The following is an 18,842-nucleotide window of genomic DNA, read 5'->3' as shown; positions in this document are numbered from 1 at the left end:
GAGAAAGGCTCCATTGAAGAACAGACCAAACACGAAGTTGTGATCTGAGGTGCATAAAGAACCACTCTTCAACCGTGTACTTGGAAGGGTTGTTCGTGAGAAAACAATCAGGTGTTTTCTGGTAGGTAAATGAACTATCTGTGCAAGTTCATTTATAATTGACGATCATTATTATTTGTCAAGATGCAGAAGCTTTTGACTGATTCTCGACCAGCTGGAGTTGTGAACATGAAAGTCGCCATGGAAAATTACCTCGTTGTTAGGAAAATTGGACTGAAGAAACTAAAGTTTCAAGGAGAGGAAGTCAAAGTTCCAAGTGATTAGTGGAGTTGAGAGAACAACAGAAGCAATAGAAACAGATGAATTTGACATAATGGAGTATAGCGATTTTAGGCTACAAAGATCAAAAAGAGGAGATTCCAAATTACTAAATCTCTGACATGTGATATCAGAGCACACATATGCTCATTGAGATAGGAACTGAGACCATATATACATGTATTTGTGAAATGAAGATGTAAGTGTTTGGGAGGTTTAGATGTTTTCACAGTTGTTTGTTCTATTAGTTTGACTATGCAAGATGTATTCAGTATAAAAGAAAAGGTTAGGGTGGACATCTATAAAGTAATGAAATTTTTGGATATCATGTACATATAGCAAAAATATATTCAGCCCCTTGACACAATGTGGCCTCAACAATTCCCCCCCCCCCCAATGTACACACACTGACTCCCTCCAGTCACTACCTGACAGAGCAAAGGCAATGAGATGTGCTAGCTGATTCAGATAACTCCTAGAAAGTTACTAATAGGTACGGTCTAGTGGACTATCTAGCTGATGGCCTATGAATGCTGTTTTAGAGTTATACCCTCAAAATGTAAGGAACATTGGATCATGGCATGATGCCAATCATAACCTCAAAAAAAAAAAAAAAAAGACATTATCAATCATACGGCATGATGGAAGAGATTGGGGGGATAGGGTTGCTGGAGCTTTGCTTTTGAGACTTAACATGAGTTTCACCACTTCAAGCATCCAGTAAGTAAAGTGGTGGTATTGCACCAATTGATGAGTCATCTACCACTTAGAATTGCCTGGTGACATGGAGGGGGTGTGTCTACACCCTTTCTCTTGAACTCTCCAACCTCTACATTGGTTCACACCTGGGTGGTCAACTCCAGTATACTAGGTGCTGTATTTCAGGACTTGCACCCAGGGTTACTAACAGTCCCACCCTTGTGAAGGTACAAGCAGAAGATTTGGCTGTCACAGAAAGACTGAACTTTGCTGAAGTTCAGTCCAATCAAGTAAAGTGTCACCTGAATATCAATTCCATCACCGTTTTAGACTCCCAGGTAAAAAGCTCAGGTTGTCATAACTGAGAGAATGTCTGTCACAAGCCTCAAGGACCGTAAGTGAAATAAACTTAAGATGGTATCAGAATGTAGAAAAGATGAGAAAGGAGAATCAGGTAAACAGATATTCAAAATGGAAGTGAATAATAACAGCCCAGAGGCAGATCAAAAGGAAATGATTGTATCAAGCAAGCATTATAGGTAGGAGAGCTTACTCTGGTTAGGGTTAAATAACAGAAAACTGGATAGAATGGAGGAAAATGGTGAATGGAAGACAGTCCAGAAGGATGATGATGATGATTTGGTTTTTAATGGCACACTGGCAGCTGTGGCCATAATGTGCCAAATCAACAGTCCAGAAGGACTGATCTACCATCACAGTTACCTATATATCCACTGAGTGTGACAGATTAGGATGATGATCATAAGCATCTGACAGAGAACACATCATACAAATATGGAAGTATAAAAAAATCTTTCTTAGATAGTATGAATCAGAGCTGTACTACTCAATATGTTCTACGTTGATAATAATATTAGTAAAATAATAAGAGGAGTTTACCTCAATATAGTGCGCAGAACACTTCCGTATGATACCCTCCAGAAATTTCTGGAGGGTATCATACGGAAGTGTTCTGCACACTATATTGAGGTAAACTCCTCTTATTATTTTACTAATAAAAAATCTTTCTATAAATATCTATCCTAATTTAAGTTTCTGGATAAAAACGCTAAAACCAACACAATACACTACAACAGCTGTTAACATCATCCGTAACATTTCTCTTAACATATTTTAATATTGTTTGTCCGTCCAAAAAAACAACCAAAATATTTTTATTTACTAGAAATGCAGGCAGTTTGGGAAATAGCCTATGCTCCCACAGGGGCAATTGATATAGACTTACAGTATTTCACTGATATGGAAATATTGGTGAAATAGTTTTTGCTGAGACCATATATATTTCCACAAGATTTGATAGAGTTGTGGAACTTCAATGGCGCTTATAAGCCAAAATGAGAATTTATCTTTAACAGTAAAAAACATATTCTAAAATATATTATAATCAAGCAAGCAAGATTTTGCAACTTCATAAACGCCTTATAACTATAACCTTTTCTTTCTTTTTTAATTATTTAACCATGGATCGGTAACCTTTCCAAGCTGGTATGCAAACCTTCTAACACGGCAATTAATGTGCCAAGTTCACAGAGAAGTATGGTTTGATAATTGTAGCAGTCTTAAATTTTAACCTTAAAACAATCTACGAGGAGTGATCACTTAATTCGTGGACTGGTGCAAGATTTTATGTTTACTGCACAAACTTTCCATAGCTGCCGCTACAGGCACTCTCCCTGATCGCTACTAAGCAGACTCTGTGTGTGCATGCCAGTACTTATCAAGCTAGTGTTGCATGAAGAATATTTGTAGCCACGTGTCACTGACGATTGTTTTGAAGCACGTATCACGTCAGACATACAGACTGAATAGCAATATGCGATTCATTATTGTGTCAGACAGGGCTTAAATGCATCAGAAACAGTTAAAGAGATGAAATGTGTATGGCAGCGAGTGGCTTGGTAGGACCATCATATTCTGGTGTAACTGAACTTTCCAGTATGAAATGGTTTCTCCATCAAGACAACACCAGTCCCCATACAGCTAATACTGTGCAGGCAGTGATCACTGTCATAGGTTCCTAGATTCTGCCACATCCCCTTTATCTTTTAATTCACCGGACTTAGCCCCATGTGATTTCTTTCTGTTTCCACTTCTGAAGAAAACTCTGAAATGCATGCATTTTGCATCCAAAGCAATAATGCTCACAGAGCCACAACGGAAGTACTTCGCAGTCTATCGAAAAATGGCTTGCAAGAAGCACTTAATGTGTGGTTACAACCATGGTGAAAGTGTACAAAGTTCAAGGAAGAGTATTTCAAGAAGGATAAATTCACAGAAGATTCAGATGATGACAATTAGGATAAGATTTTGCACCAGTTCGCAAATTAAATTATCACCCCTCATATATATAAAAACACTACTTTTTATTATTTTATAAAAATGAGTACAAAAAGTAAATGAATGTGATTTTTTAATACAGCTAGGAAACCTAATTTTAAGAATAAAAAAAAAAAAAAAAACATACCTATCTTTGTTATGACTCTTAATAATACTTGATCAGGATAAACAAACAAAATCATCTTACATGCTGATTTTGTACACCTAACATAGGCAGTCTAAAAGTGCTCTAAAATTATGTGTAATCCCATTCTTTTACTTAACTCCTGCCAAAGCTGATTATTTTTAACTTATCAATAGTGGTTATGTGCAAATCTCTCTCTCTCGAGCAGTAATTATCTACTGAAAGATTACATAACACTTCGAACGTTCGACTGTTGTTGATCCTGCTCAGATAGCAAACAAACTGAATAAGTATTTTTGCATCTACATTGACACATGACGAGTTATTTAGGATTGAAAATGTCAGAAAGGTTATCAAATTATAGCAGGGTGCTTAATGAGTTTGTAATAACTGAGAGCAAAGTGGAGGAGAAATTGTTGAAGTTAAACATAAGAAAGGCACCTGGGGTGGATGGGATCTATCCAGTTATATTACAGGAGGCGGCAAAGGAACTAAGCAAACCCTTAGCCATAATTATGAGAGCATCCTTGGACTCGGGGGAGGTCCCCATGGACTGTAGATGTGCAATTGTATCCCCAATTCACAAAGGGGATCAAAGGGTGACTTGAGTAATTACAGACCAGTTAGTATAACCTCTGTTCTAGGTAAAAAATGGAGTCACTGGTTAAAGATGCATTGCAGGATCATCTAGACAAGACTGCAGCAATAATTCAGACAGCATGGGTTTGTTAAGGGAAAGTCTTGTCTGACAAATTTGATTGGATATTATGATGTGGTTACAAAGGAACTGGATGCAAAAAATAATTTTGATATCATATACTTGGATTTCAGGAAAGCTTTTCACACAGTTGCGCATGGAAGACTACTGTACAAATTGGAGCAGAATGGTATTAGGGGTAAGTTGCTACAATGGATATAAGGATGGTTGAGTGGGAGAAGACAGAAGGTGGTAATTAATGGGCGCTGCTCTTCATGGACTAATGTTATTAGTGGAGTCCCACAGGGTTCGGTGTTGGGTCCATTGTTGTTTTGTATATTTTTCAATATTGATGAAGGTATATCAGGCTGTGTTGAAGTTTGCAGATGATACAAAGATCGGCAGTGCTGTTAATGACAGTAATGGCAGTGTGCTACAGCAACAGGATTGGTTGGTTGTTGGGTTTTATTGGCGCATTAGCAAGTAAGGCTATAATGCGCCACAGCAACAGGATCTAGAAAATTTGGGAAGATAGGCTGAGAAGTGGTAACTGAAGTTTAACATTGACAAATGCAAAGTACTGCATATGGTTAGAAGTAACCCCTGAGGAACATACCAACTATGTGGTACTACACTTAGGATGGTAGAAAATGAAAAAGAGCTGAAAGTAATTGTGTGCAGTCAGATATGAAGTTTTCTGAACAATGCAGACAGGCTGCAAGAGCAAGTCATGGGGTTTTGTTAATGATATACAGGAATTTTGCTAGCAGGGAAAAGGAGGTGATTGTCCCTCTGTATAAGGCAATGGTCAGGCCACGCCTCAAGTACTGCGTACAGGTCTGGAGGCCTCATTTTAGGAAGGATGTAGATTTGCTTGAGCGTGTACAGAGAAGGGCAACAAGATTGGTGAGGGGGAATGAAGGGAAGAGGGGGCTTAAGTTCTGCAAATTACAGCAGCTGGAGACTAGGCACCTGCGAGGTGATCTGATTGAGGTGTATAAGGCTTTGAATGGGTTCAGCATGCTGAATTCTGATGGGATTCTTTCACTTGTATGAACCTAAGGGGAAATTCAAATTGAGGAAAGACAGCTGTAGAATAGATATGCAGAAATTTTCCTTTAACCAGTGGGTGGTTAATTGCTGGAAAAAACTTCCATCTGTCATTGTGGAAGTTGATAGCTTAAATATATTCAAGGAAGAACTGGACAAACTTTTAGAGGGAGTGGTTGTATGAAATTTTTTTTTTTTTTTCCGTGGCTGATGCTACTACATAAGCTCATATGCTTGGTCTCTTGCATTACATGCCACGATTATGTCAACCAAAATTTTCACTACAACAGCCTTCACTACTTAAAGTACTCTAAACAATTTTTAATAATAAAATAAGAAAATCATCAGAACTGCTGATCCAATAAAATTCATAATGTACATAAACATCCAGAGGGAACAAATATAACTGTTAATCTTCCTGTAGATACATTACAAAAATCTAACTCCCGTGATGGCTGCACACAACCCACTAAACACAATACGACAAGGTCCAACACAATTATTAAAATTAAAGCTAGTGGCACTCAGCAAAGAAATGCACATCAATTTTGAAAGCACCTGACAACTCAAAGCAAAACACTGAAGTATCTTTGTATAATTACTAATATTAAGTCATGCAATACTTAACCGATTATCAGCAAAAAAAAAAAAGTAAAACAGTGGTCCACCAACTGAACAAGAATAAAAGGTACCAATGTTTACAAAGAGCATAATTATTCTATTACTTTATAATAAAAACTCAATCAAAGCAGACTTTTAAATTAAAATACAATCATTTGCTTAATAAATTTATAATTTGATATATACAAGCAAACGTAATAAGCAAAATTCAATATACAAGGAACATCATGAAGCAAACATGCAAGTGTGAATATGAAACATACTAAATGTCAATACAATAGCACAGTATACATAAAAGCACTGTGCGTGCACACACACATACACTTCACATGCATTTTATGCAAAAATGAAGGGCATGCATATCTACTTTCTTCCTATTGATATTTATACCTGACTCTCTGAGTCAAGGCCATCTCCACTGATGAACACTTGTATAACATCTGTTGATTTATTTTGGCGATGCAATTCACTTTGCATTTTCATCAACGGGTGATCAGACGTAGATGCTTTTGGTGTAGCTGCTTTATTTTTACTTGCCTTTTTACTTTTTGTGAGATGTTTCCAAACCTGTTTAACATCTTGTAATGGTTTTTTAGGAGAAAGCCGAGATAAAAATGATCTTTCAATGATACTTGATCGATTCTGTCTAGATTTTTCTATATGATAATTTGTTCCCTTCTCATTACACTTTTCTAAGTCTGCATTGTCAAAACAACTTGACTTTGAAAGATTTATCTCCCCAGATGTTTCTGTTAAATAGGAGTTATTTAATGTAGTTTCAGTGTCTTGAGGATGCTTCAAGGTTTTTAATGATGCAAGGTAAATATCTTTACTTCTGGCAGCAACTTCAAATGAGTGATCACTCCCCACACTAGTATTATCAGACCAAGCACCATCAATTTCTTGTTGTGAAAATTCAATTACTATCCAGGGTCGATCCTTTAATTTTTGATTTCTGTGCAATTTTGGTGATAACTTTCTAAAAAAGCTTGACAAACTAGAACTGGAAGCCTTTTTCTTTGGAGTACTAAAGAGAAAGTCATGAGAACCTCTTGAAGGAAGTGTCGACGATTTCTGAATCTCACAGCTTATGCTAGGGGAAGTTGGAACACTTTTAGTAGCCAATTCAATTGTCGAAGAATGTTTATTCATGTAGTGGCAAGACATGTGCACAAATATAAGATTTATCAGATAAGAAAGGGAAAATGCAAGTCAGTATATAACTTGTCAAAAATGAGACTTTTAAGAAGGGAAAAATTAATTATTTATTTCAACAGATCTTCATTCCACAAGTCCATAAAGTTCCCATTTAAAATATGCACATTTCTTATTTAAGCTCCAAAGCCTGAAACAATTCTATTCTTGCACGATTTCACTGCTATATAAAAAATACTGCCATGTTGGGCAAATTTTCAAAGAAACCAAATTCTCTCCTAGTTGCTACATTACTGAAGTCATTTGTTAAAAAAAAAAAAAGTGTTGTTATTAAGCTTGAATGTATCAAAAATTTACATATCAATATACGGTTTAAATTCTTTTCTGCTTTCTTGTGTTAACATGTTTCTCATCCTTCTTTCAATGGCATCCTTAACTGAAAAAGAACAAAAGTTGATTCTTTCTAATTCAGGCTGCTTCTTATAAAAACATTCCTAATAAAGAGGAAACAAAGCAAGCTTAAAAAGCCTGAAATTAATAACTATCAACCCCCCCCAACCCCCCCCCTCTCTCTCTCTCTCTCTCTCTCTCTCTCTCTCTCTCTCTCTCTCTCTCTCTCTCTCTCTCTCTCTCTCTCTCTCTCCTCCCTCCCTCCCCATTTGTTGAAATAGGTTATTTCAACAAATGTAACTGCCCATTTATCCACAAAAAAAGGTGGATAAATGGGCAGTTACTTTTAAGAGGTGAAAAAATAACACATTTATAAAGGACAATTATTTCAACAGATCTTCACTCTGGAAATCCATAAAGTTCAAAACAAGGCTTTTACAGTTATTAAAAGCCTTGTTTTGTTAATAAGGCACATATAAATATTTAAATAATAGCAATGATCTTTTTACAATAACTGTAATTTCATACTGAAAAATTATTAAATTATTAAAGTTTACTCCTCCCACCCCCAACATAGAAAAATAAAATGTTTTGGTTAAGCTCTAGTTTCATAATGTACACTTGATTGTAAATTCCATAGCTGTGCTCGCTCGCGCTCCTCTCCCTCTCTAGATTAAAAATAGTAATAACGAAAGATAATAAATATTTTAATATAATAAAAATTATAATCATGCAGCTTATTTTTATTTAATTTTTTATATCCTTATTACTACATGGAGAAACAGAACAGTTGGACAATCACATCAGAGAATTTGGTCATTAATTCCTTATGTTGGTATCAAAAAATTTACTTCATTTATTTTTTTTTAATATAAAATTAATACATTTGACATTAAGCTCCAAAACTGAAATCTAGCATTTGTTTCTAGTCACTTTAATCAATAAGGTGGCAACACAAATAGAACCCATTTTTGTAAAGATAACTCTAGAAATTAAGCTTCAGTCAACAGGACATACAAAACTTCTCTGATGAGCTAACACTAATCAGAAAAAGAACATTGTGATAGTTTATAGATTCATATAAAAAAAAGCCAGAAACTCTGTTGTAAATTAGACAGTTGATCTCTCTCTCATTGTCTCCAATTTCTTTCAATCAAAAATACCATATTTTGGAAACAAGCAAGGAATTTTTTACAGCGAGTAAATTCTATACTAGGTTCTTTTTAGGTTTTTTGCAGATACAGAACACAAGAAATTCCAAATTATTGAGGTCATTCTTAGACTTATGGAACTCTCTCTCTCTCTCTCTCTCTCTCTCTCTCTCTCTCTCTCTCTCTCTCTCTCTCCCCAACAAACATCTCAATTTACCCTCCAGAAAATATGAAAACAAAAGTAGGAAAAGTCTAAAATAAAATAAGAAAACCATACAAGGTGATTTCTTATTCCTCAAACCTTTTATGTTGCACATTCTTTTTTTGTATAATCGCTGCAGTCTCTAAAATTGAAATTTTAAAAGTCTGTAAATACTTGGAATTTATGTTGAACTTCAGAAATGGACCATTTTAACCTCAAACATCATGGCAGCCTAAAGTATTAGCAATAGCAACATGATGCAATGAAGCAAAGATTATATACAGCACAAGTTGAAAAACTTCATTTCTCCATCCTATCCAGTAATTTGTCTATAATTTGAATGTAGCAGCAAGTTTTCATTGTGTGAAAAAGTAATGCAAAAATAAAAAATTATACAGTTCAAGTAGTAGTAGTTGGGTTGGGTGGTATAGTTATTTAGAGGCAACAAAGGCAACTTGAGCCAAAATGTTGCCTTTTCATGTATTATGATGTCTATGAAATGGAGTTGCATCAGAGGAGTTCATGAAACTGTATCCGTTTAGCCCTTTCACCAGTACATACATTGATCTATGTTTTGAAGGTCACTTCAAACAATAACATAACTGTCTTGAAATTTTTCAAATATATGCAGCCATCTCGTATCTGTGCCGCGTTCTAATTGTAAACAGTTTACAAAAGCCAAAATTGAAGAATTTCGGTGAAATTCAGACCCAGAATTCAACAAAACCAAATAAAAGTAATATATAAATAGATGAGGGAGATATTTTTTCATTAAAAAAAGTCATGAAAGGTATTATTTACAATCTTTTTATTTCTTTTACAATTTATTACTATTATTATTTTTTTTTTATTCTGATTTCATTTTTGACTATAATTTTATTCTAGTGTTGGGCAATAAATTCAAAATAAGAACTTATTATTTTAAAACATTTATGTACAAAGTTTGTTTTTGTAAAATTTCAAAATTCCATGAAAAAGCATTCTAGCTCCCATTGCTATAAAAATTCACTGAGAGGAGATCAATCACCCATGTGCATCTAGATTCACATAGTTTTCTAATAACATGAGTAAACCACCATAGGTCTTGAAGTATAAAGAGAAAATAGTTTACTGATATTGGAATAGCACATACAATCTAAGAGAATGTGTTTAACTGTAAGTAGTGATGAAATTCATGGATGGGAAAGAATCAATCCCCACAAGACAAAACAATTGGATTAAATCTGTGCATGTGCTCTATGCATAACCTTGCCAAAACTACTCTTCTGTCTATTTTGCCTGAACCTAGAGTTCCACACAATTCTGGTTCATTATTCAATTGTGCCTTCCAATTTTTTAACCACAGAGCTCTATGGACTATTTTCATAGGTATCAGAAAATCTATACATGACACTTTGTAAGTTATGGGTGCCATGGTGTTAGGTTTCCTGATCTGCACTCTCAATATCCATTATGCCAATGCACCCTAGAATCCAGCAAAAACTGGCTGAATGATTGTTATTCTATAAACAGTTTAAACTAGATCCAGACCATTTTATTTTGAGATGAGAGGTTTGAAAATACTCTGAAAGGTTTGAAAATACTTTGAAAATATTCACACTCATGAATCAATGTATATTAAGTTATTGGTGTTATGGTGAATGTTAATATTATCTAAAGCTAACAACTGCATACAGTTCTGCAGTATAACTGCTGCAATCAATTCAGCCAGAAAGAATACACAAACTGTAAAAGAAAGAAACAGAGCACACAGAAGCATCAGCTTTTTTTTTTTTTTCTTTTTTTGAAATCAGTATATGAAATTTTTCTCTCAAAATAACCACTCTTATGACAAGAGGTATAAGAGTGGTTATTTTGAGAGAAATAACCACTCTTATACCTCTTGGTATAAGAGTTTATTTATTTATTTTTTTAGTTAGTTTATTTAGCCCTACTGACTAAATGTACTACACTATTAGGTAATGTTTTGGGAACCTTGCCAGAACCCATCATCAGACCATACTTGGCTGTACTGTTAACAGCCTCCTGTCTTGCCGAATGACTAAGTCTCCTTCACTCTAAATGAGTATGGTTGAATTTACAGTTGGATGATCCATTCCTAGTGTGGCTAAAATAACACCAATGCCAGGAAGTTGGATACATAACTCTGGGGGGAATACAACTGTAGAAAACTAACAGTAAATTCAAAGTTCTGTTTAAAAATTATGCAAGAAAACAGACTAATCTTTCACCATTTTGGTTTCAAAAGGGTGGGGGAGAGGACACATCAAAAGCACACTGCAAAGAGGACAGGGTAGTCGGAGAAAGCTGTGTGTACTTTTAAAAAAGTGAATAAAATTACATGAAGGCAGGAGCTGCCTCAATACTTGCTTAATTTGCTAATTCTGATAAGGAATTAGAAACCCTTTTACACCTTAAGAGAAACATAGAACCTTTACTTAACAGAAAATTTCTGACTTCTTCAGAAAAAGAAGTTCATTCAGGAGGGAGTGTCTGCATCTGATTAAATTTTCGGTTATTAACATTTAATATATCAATTAAAGTCAACCCGTTCTCTTTCACAACGCCAGATGGAAGCCTGTTCCAACAATTAACCACCCGCTAGCTGAAAGCAAACTTCCGCACATCTATCCTGCAACCATCCTTCCTCAACCTGAATTTATGCCCCTTCACGTGTGTAGTCTCAGCAAGTGGAAGAATACCATTAACATTCAGCTTACTCAATCCATTCAAAGCTTTAAACACCTCAATCAGATCTCTTTGCAGGTGCCTGCTCTCTCAAGATGCTGCAATTTTCAGAACTGAAGCCTTTTATTCCCTCCACCAATCTGGTTGCCCTTCTCTGCACCCATTCCAGCAGATCTACATCCTAAAGTGAGGCCTCCAGTACTCAAGATGTGGCCTAACCATGGCCTTATACAAAGGGATAATCACCTCCTTATCCCTGCTAGCAAAGTTTCTGTATATCCACCTGTATATGGCAGCACATATTCAATGTTACAAAAATGTTAAAGGACACACAGACATCCTTGACGAATAACTGTTGTTAGCGAATTTTTTCTTCATTCACATTTATCACATTTCATTTTTATGGGATGAGGGATTAACAGGAGGCTCCGAATACTCTGTGCAGTCATTGTTCTCAGTAATTTTCATTCTTCCCTTAGGTTCTGGCAGATGTTGATAAACACTTACTTTTGCAATGTTGCCACAGCAAAAGATGATATTGGGCTCAGCACCATACACAAGGCATATATCAACATGTTCAGGTTGATATGAACATTCTAAACCCTATTTCGTGCAATGGCTCAATATTTCACTACCCCAGCATAAATTTTCTGTAATGTGAATGATAGTCATATCATCATACACATTTAATACAAATTTGTCCTACTTACAAAAGTCTCACTTTTATAATTAAAAATCTCATCTGTTACAAAGATGAAAAAGTAGACACAGACACTTTATGACCATTCATTCTGATCACAAAAGAACTGCTTAAAAGTCCTACTTAAAAACCCCACCTATTACAAAGACAAAAGTAGTGAAGACCGACACAGCCAGGTGGTTAATGCAGGTATGCTAGCAGTGACACATGAGTTTACCCTCTGATATATGTGGTCACACCAGAGTATAAACAGAACATTGATTCCCCCCCCATATGGTTTGGTTACTTAGTCACATTAGTAGTAATATAGTAGTAGTGGTGGCATGTGATGCAAGAAAGCAAGTGTATGAGCTTATGCAGCATCAGCCAAAAAAAAAAAAAAAAAAAAATTGATGCAGCAATGTGATCTACACATTGCTGCATGTGTAGATCACATAGTGTTCACTAATATTCATTCTTTATTCGTCTGTCTTAGACAATTAAACATTTTTAATGTATTTAAATATTACGGATTTCAAATTATAGGAGACTAGGCACCTGCGAGGTGATCTGACTGAGATATATAAGGCCTTGAATGGTGTGAACAGGCTCAATGCTGATGGGATTCTTCCTCTTGCTCAGATTACAAACCTGAGGGAGCATAAACTCAAATTGAGGAAAGACAGTTGTAGAATAAAGTGAACAAATTTTCCTTTAGCCAGCGGGTAGCTGACTGCTGGAACAAACTTTCATCTGTTGTTGTTGTGGAAATTGATAGCTTAAATAATTTCAAGGTAGAACCAGACAAACATTTGGAACAAATGGATCAGTGAAATGGGAAGGGTTTTTTTTTTTTTTTTTTTTTGGCTGATGCTGTTATGTTTTCTTGCATCATATGCCTCAACGAATGCTAATGCTAAAATAACAATATAAATCAGATCAACTGATATCAGATAAATGAAGTCTAATTATGCTGATCAGGAATAAATGATGCTACTGAACACATTTTTATGCAGGAAAATTTGGACTACCGAAACGAAACAAACAGGCCTGACAAAGCTGAATGATCGCACACAACAGTGCTCACACTAGACCACTCAAATGTTAGCGCAGACACATATGATTCAAGCTCACATGCAGTCATTGTCAAAATGATTAACTGTAAATCCTTGATCTGATTATGTCAGAGTATAAAACAAAACAGAAATGGTAAAATGTTATAAAACTTTATTTTTATTTTTATCCCCTCTCATTACAGGCATCCCCAGTTTCATGTTCACAAAAGTAGGACACCTCATTATAACAAGTTTGCAATATAATCGAGTATCCTGCTCTGGTCACCAGATACAGTCATAACTATAAACAATAACTCCGTAACATATTCCTTCAGAATGACTATAAATACATGGTTTAATTAAAGTATTTTTCATTAGGCTGCATGACATAACGAAGTTGGTATGTGCAGTAATGTTTTATAGTATTTTTCAATTTAATATAGATAGATTATAATGCAGGTTCAACTCTTGTTCCTCAACATATCCATGTTATTTCAGATTTGTGCTACATTAAGTTATCAACATCATGATCTGATAAGAGATGTGCAATAAATAATAAAGAAATGAATACTGGCATTTGTTTTGGATGCATGCTAAATAAACTAGATTGTTATATTTCAATTTAAAACAGAATCCCCTCTTGAATGAATATGTTTTCTTCCATATAACTTGAAATAACCTGTAAAAGAGAAGAGGGGGATATAACGATAACTAAAATAGCTGAAGCATGCAAAAGATTTATGGCTTCAAAGTGAAATTTTCAATATGTGTCAACCACTTATGAATTAACTAGTAGCCACAGTTTTTACTTTGCTGCCATCCTTGCTTTGTGATATGTCCAAAGAAAATCTGCTCAAAGAGAATGGAATGCAATCTACTATTTAAGGAGGGTCTGCATAACCAACCAACCCAGAGAGTGGCAGTCACTGCACCAGTGATGGGAGTTAAACTACAAATACTTGTAAACCAATAACGTAGACCAGCGTAAAACAAAGAAAGCCAACTTTTATTCCACATGTGCCTCTACGAATAGCATTAAATATCTGAAGCTGCAAACATTTTGCTTCCTTCAGGAAAGTTCTGAATAGAATATTAATTAAATTTAATAATCTTTCACAAAAGGCAACAGAACTAATTATTTGATCCTAAATTTCCTAATGTATAGCACTTACTGAAGTATGCTATGATTCTCATTTGGTAACACCCCTAAATAAAATACAAATACTGATGTGGTGTCTACTGGATACTGGTTTAAAAAAAGAAATAACTTAGTTGTCTTTTTTTTTTTAAGTGAAAACAGTGCAGAGGAACTCCCCGACTTACATAACGCTCGACTTACGAAAATTTGACTTTACGTAAGTTTTTGCTGGCCGGTACAAACTGAAAAAAATATGGAAACGTATTTTGCATCTGTAGGGATAAATAGCGGTATTGTGAAAATATCGTAATGTAAACCCAATAACACTTTCTGGAGGTCATGACCAAAAAACAATAAAAACAATTTGAACTTTCCGGTATATTGGGGTTTTCTGTTAGTGCATCTAATTATAAATGGGTAGTAAACTCGATCTTATTGCATTTGCGATAATAGAAATTGTGTGGGTTTTTACGTTATTATGGTGATTAATTAAATTTATCTAATTGAATAATAGGAATTCGCTGAAATCTTCAATCATATAAAAAACACATTTTTTGAAAATTCTCTTCATTCCTATTTATGTATTACAATGATGAAGGGAAAGCAACCAACAAAAAGTGCAAGTGGTGGTAGTGCCAGGAAACGAAACAAAATTGATTTAGAAATGAAGATGAAAATGATTAAGAAGCATGAAGCAGGACAAAGTTTGTCATCTATTGCAAGGTAATTAGGTCTCGCTGCTTTAACAGTGAATACTATTTTAAAGGGCAGTGCGCGTATAAAAGAACATGTCAAAGGATCAATGCACTTTAACAGCAGTGATCACAAAACAGCATTCAGGTGCTATACGAAGATGGAACAGCTGTTAATAATATGGATGGAAAATCAGATTCAGAAGCAAGTGCCCCTGAGTCCCATGGCCATTCAAGCAAAAGCAAGAAGTATTTATGAAGATATTAAGGATAAGTACGGCGAACCCCAAGACAAGTTCGTGGCAACAGGTGCTTTAATAGGTTCAAGCATCGTGCTGGCTTCCAAAACATTCAAGTATGCAGTGTAGTCGCAAGTGCCGATTCTGCAGCTGCAGAGAAATTTGTGATGTCTTGGAAAAAATTATTAATGAAGGTGGCTATTCAACGCAGCAAATTTTTAACGTTGATGAGACTGCTCTGTACTGAAAAAAACAAATGCCGGATTGAACATACATTGCCAAAGAGGAAAAGACAATGCCAAGTTTCAAGGCTTCAAAAAGAGAGAGTCATACTTTACTTGGGGCTAATGCAGCAGGAGATTACAGATAAATACCACTGCTTGTATACCATTCTGGAAATCCTCATGCATTTAAGGGCATCAATAAAGCCACCCTACTCGTGCATTTCCGATCGAACCAGAGAGCATGGATAACAATCTCTCTTTGAGGATTGGTTTAAATGCTGCTTCATTCCTGATGTTGGAAAATATTGTAAAGACAATGATGTTCCTTTCAAGATTTTGTGTCTATTAGATAATGCTCCTGGACATCCTACGCATCTAGATGATTTCAATTCGAAAGTGAGAGTCATATTTCTACCACCAAACACAACTTCACTTATCCAACCTATGGGTCAAGCTGTTATTTCGAATTTAAAAGCATACTATTTACATACAACATTTGCTCAGGCATTGTCTGCAGTAGACGGTGAGAAAAATTATGTTAAGAGACATTTGGAAATCTTACAATATTTACCACGCCATCTTAAACATTAATAAGGCCTGGGTGGAAATTACTAAAAGTTGTTTAAATGGCGCATGGAAGAAAATATGCCCACGGCATGTAAAAGGCTTCGAACAGTTTGAAAAAGATGAATCATACGGAGAGGTTACAGATAAGATTGTAAAGGTTGCAGAGCTACTTCAGTTGGAGGTTGATGCCAAAGACGTGGAGGAGTTAATAGAGGAAGAAGAGAAGGAATTATCTAACGAAAAACTTATTGACTTGCAGGCAGCAATAGTGAAAGAAGAAAATGCTGACGAAGCTCAAAATAAACCAAATGAGGAGCTGAGAAGCTCCATCACCAGAGAGATGGCAATGGCATTTCGGGAAATTGCATCGGCAATGGCGAGGTTTGAGAAGATGGATCCTGACAGCAAATGATTCTTAAAAGTTAACAGAGGGGTGAATGATATGCTTGCTTGCTACAAATAAATCTACAATGAAAAGAAAAAGCCACTGTCCAGCCATTTATTAATATCTTCTTTCGTAAGGTTGAGCAGCCGATCCCTTCTAAATCTCCACAGTCCTCAACCTCCGCAGCGGCGTACTTATCAGCTGAAGACGTCGATTCTGGCAACAATGCTCGAGGTAAAACTTACTGACGTTATGCCTGTCTCCCCTCTTTTTTTGTAATTTTATAATTTTTTAAATTGCACACTTTTGTAATTTTTCCTGAGCATGAGATAAAAAATTGAATAAATAATTCTATTCACATGTTCGTCGAACATTTCTTTTTTGATTCAATCAATTCAGCGAGCACAGTTGTGAGTGCTGCACAAGAAAGGGTAAAATTCCAACTTACATAAAATCCGACTTATGTAGAGTTAAGTGGAATGCTGTTTGGTTTTTATGAGCATTAGCAACTAAGGCCATATTGCTCCGGGAATATGCGGTGGTCATTCCCTGACCTTTCCACATCCTCCGTATTTGGTGCCATGGAACGCAACCCTTATGTTAATCGGGGAATGGCTGTATTATGATCTGCAAAATTTATATCCCATTTTTTTGTCTAAAGTTTGTTGGGTTTGATGCAATTTTTCACTTATTTTATATTAAAATTTGCACCCACAATTTCTGACAAACCCCCCACCCCAAAAAAGTGAAATTTTCAGAAAAATGAGGGCTAAATTACAAAATGCCATTTGTGCAGATACATTATCCATAATTCATATCCATACCTGACCCTTTGGGGTAGATGGGGAGACTTGTTGGCATTAAGAGATGAGCGGTCGTTGAGCACTGTAGCCAATTTCAAAACAGATAAACGCAGTGACTTGTATAGCAAGTATTAGATGCAGAACTTTTAACCTCTCAAAACTTCAGTAAATTAAAAACATATTCTGAAAATAAAACATCATCATTTAGAGAAAACTTGTGGGATCAGTAAGTAGGATGACATAATGACAGATTTTATTTCCAAATCAAAAAAATAAAAATAAATAAAGTCGCATCTGTCAGACACACAATGACAAAAGGTTAAATTCATCTGATATTACTGCTCAAATTATTTATTATGACAGTATATTAAAATAACAGCCAAGAACTATAGAAAGATACATGACAAAGCTGATCTCTTGAAATAAATCACAAATTTGCAGGGCAAACTATTTCTCCAGAAATAATCCAATGATAAATAAAACAATTAGTAAAGAAAGAATAGTTTACAATGAGCTTGAAAACAATAATAAAGCTACCTTACCTAAATATATTCGCAATCCAAAAAAAACTACTTTAATTTCAGAAAACTGGTCAAAAAACTGTCATCCAAAAACTAGCCTATTTAAAAAAAATAAATAAATAAATAATAAAAACCACATTATGTCAATATATAGTCATAATATAACAGAAAGTAACTAACAGAATTATTTTTGTTTGACAACACATTTTACCTTGTTTTAAAAGCAGTCACCACTTATCTGCATAATCTCTCGTCACATTTTCATGAAATTTCTTACCCCACAACAACAACATGCAGTAATCAAAATATAATTTTCATAAGCCCAGTTGTTTGTTATACAGTTTTAGGTGCATCAGCAATTTAAAGCCATATTACACCAACACAAGCACAGAATTCAAAACTACCCGATCACCAGTGGGGTTGTCTTGGCTGTTAGTAGGGTAAAATATGATTGTTAAAGATCAGATGGAGGGCTATTTATAAGTCTCAGGAGCAATGGCAAACCCATACTATTTTTCTGGGGTGGAGTGACATAATAATAAATGTAACTGAAAATTAATCTCAGAATTTACAATTACATTTATTATTATGAAAAGGTTGATATAATATACATAACTTTTTTTTTTTTTTTTTTTGCTGATTCTGTATAAGCTTGCTTTCTTGCACCATTTTCCACCATTAATACTAATAACACAAATAGTTACCATACAACTTAATATAAAATACACAGCATTTGATCAATTTAACAGCCCCCCCCCCACCTCATTATCTGCCACTGCTCAGGGAGAAGTGTTATAATTCATAGAGCGGGAGTGCAGTAGCACACGCTCTTTGAGTAGACCGGGGTTCAAGCCCCTGACTGCTGAATACGGTCGATCTGCCAACCCGCACTGGACCAGCGTGGCAGATTATGGTCCATTTCCCTCAACATGAATTGTTGGGGAGGCTTCCATCCTGCAGTGGGTTGATAATGGCTGCACTTTACTTTTTACCTCTGCTACGTAAATAGGAAACAGACCAACAGAATACAAAGTTAACATATTAATCATCATAATGTTAATAAAAGAACAAATTTGTGGAGGCCAC

The 18,842-nt window shown here is 35.3% G+C and overlaps 1 protein-coding gene across 6 annotated transcripts in view; it reads right to left on the bottom strand.

Annotated features, from left to right (window-relative positions):
• LOC150075131 (uncharacterized) overlaps positions 1-18,842 on the bottom strand; it is a 215,691-nt gene that overhangs the window by 183,519 nt on the left and 13,330 nt on the right. For 2 of the 6 annotated variants that reach the window (XM_090388846.1, XM_090388847.1), the window contains exon 2: positions 17,778-17,854. The exons of 1 other annotated variant lie outside the window; for it this stretch is intronic. Coding sequence is in view for 3 of the 5 variants with exons in the window: in XM_090388844.1 (XP_090244970.1) it covers positions 6,258-7,034 (777 nt within the window). In the remaining 2 variants the exon portion in view is untranslated. Of the gene's footprint in view, positions 1-6,257; positions 7,073-17,777; positions 17,855-18,842 lie in introns of those variants that run through there. 3 more of the 6 variants (XM_090388844.1, XM_090388843.1, XM_090388845.1) reach the window with 3 other exon arrangements.

Source organism: Mastigoproctus giganteus, chromosome 14 (genome assembly GCF_048544385.1).
Source record: "Mastigoproctus giganteus isolate SK-2022 chromosome 14, ASM4854438v1, whole genome shotgun sequence".
NCBI lineage: Eukaryota > Metazoa > Arthropoda > Arachnida > Uropygi > Thelyphonidae > Mastigoproctus > Mastigoproctus giganteus.
The sequence above is the reverse complement of the archived record's forward strand: the minus strand, read 5'-3'. Positions and strand labels throughout refer to the sequence as shown.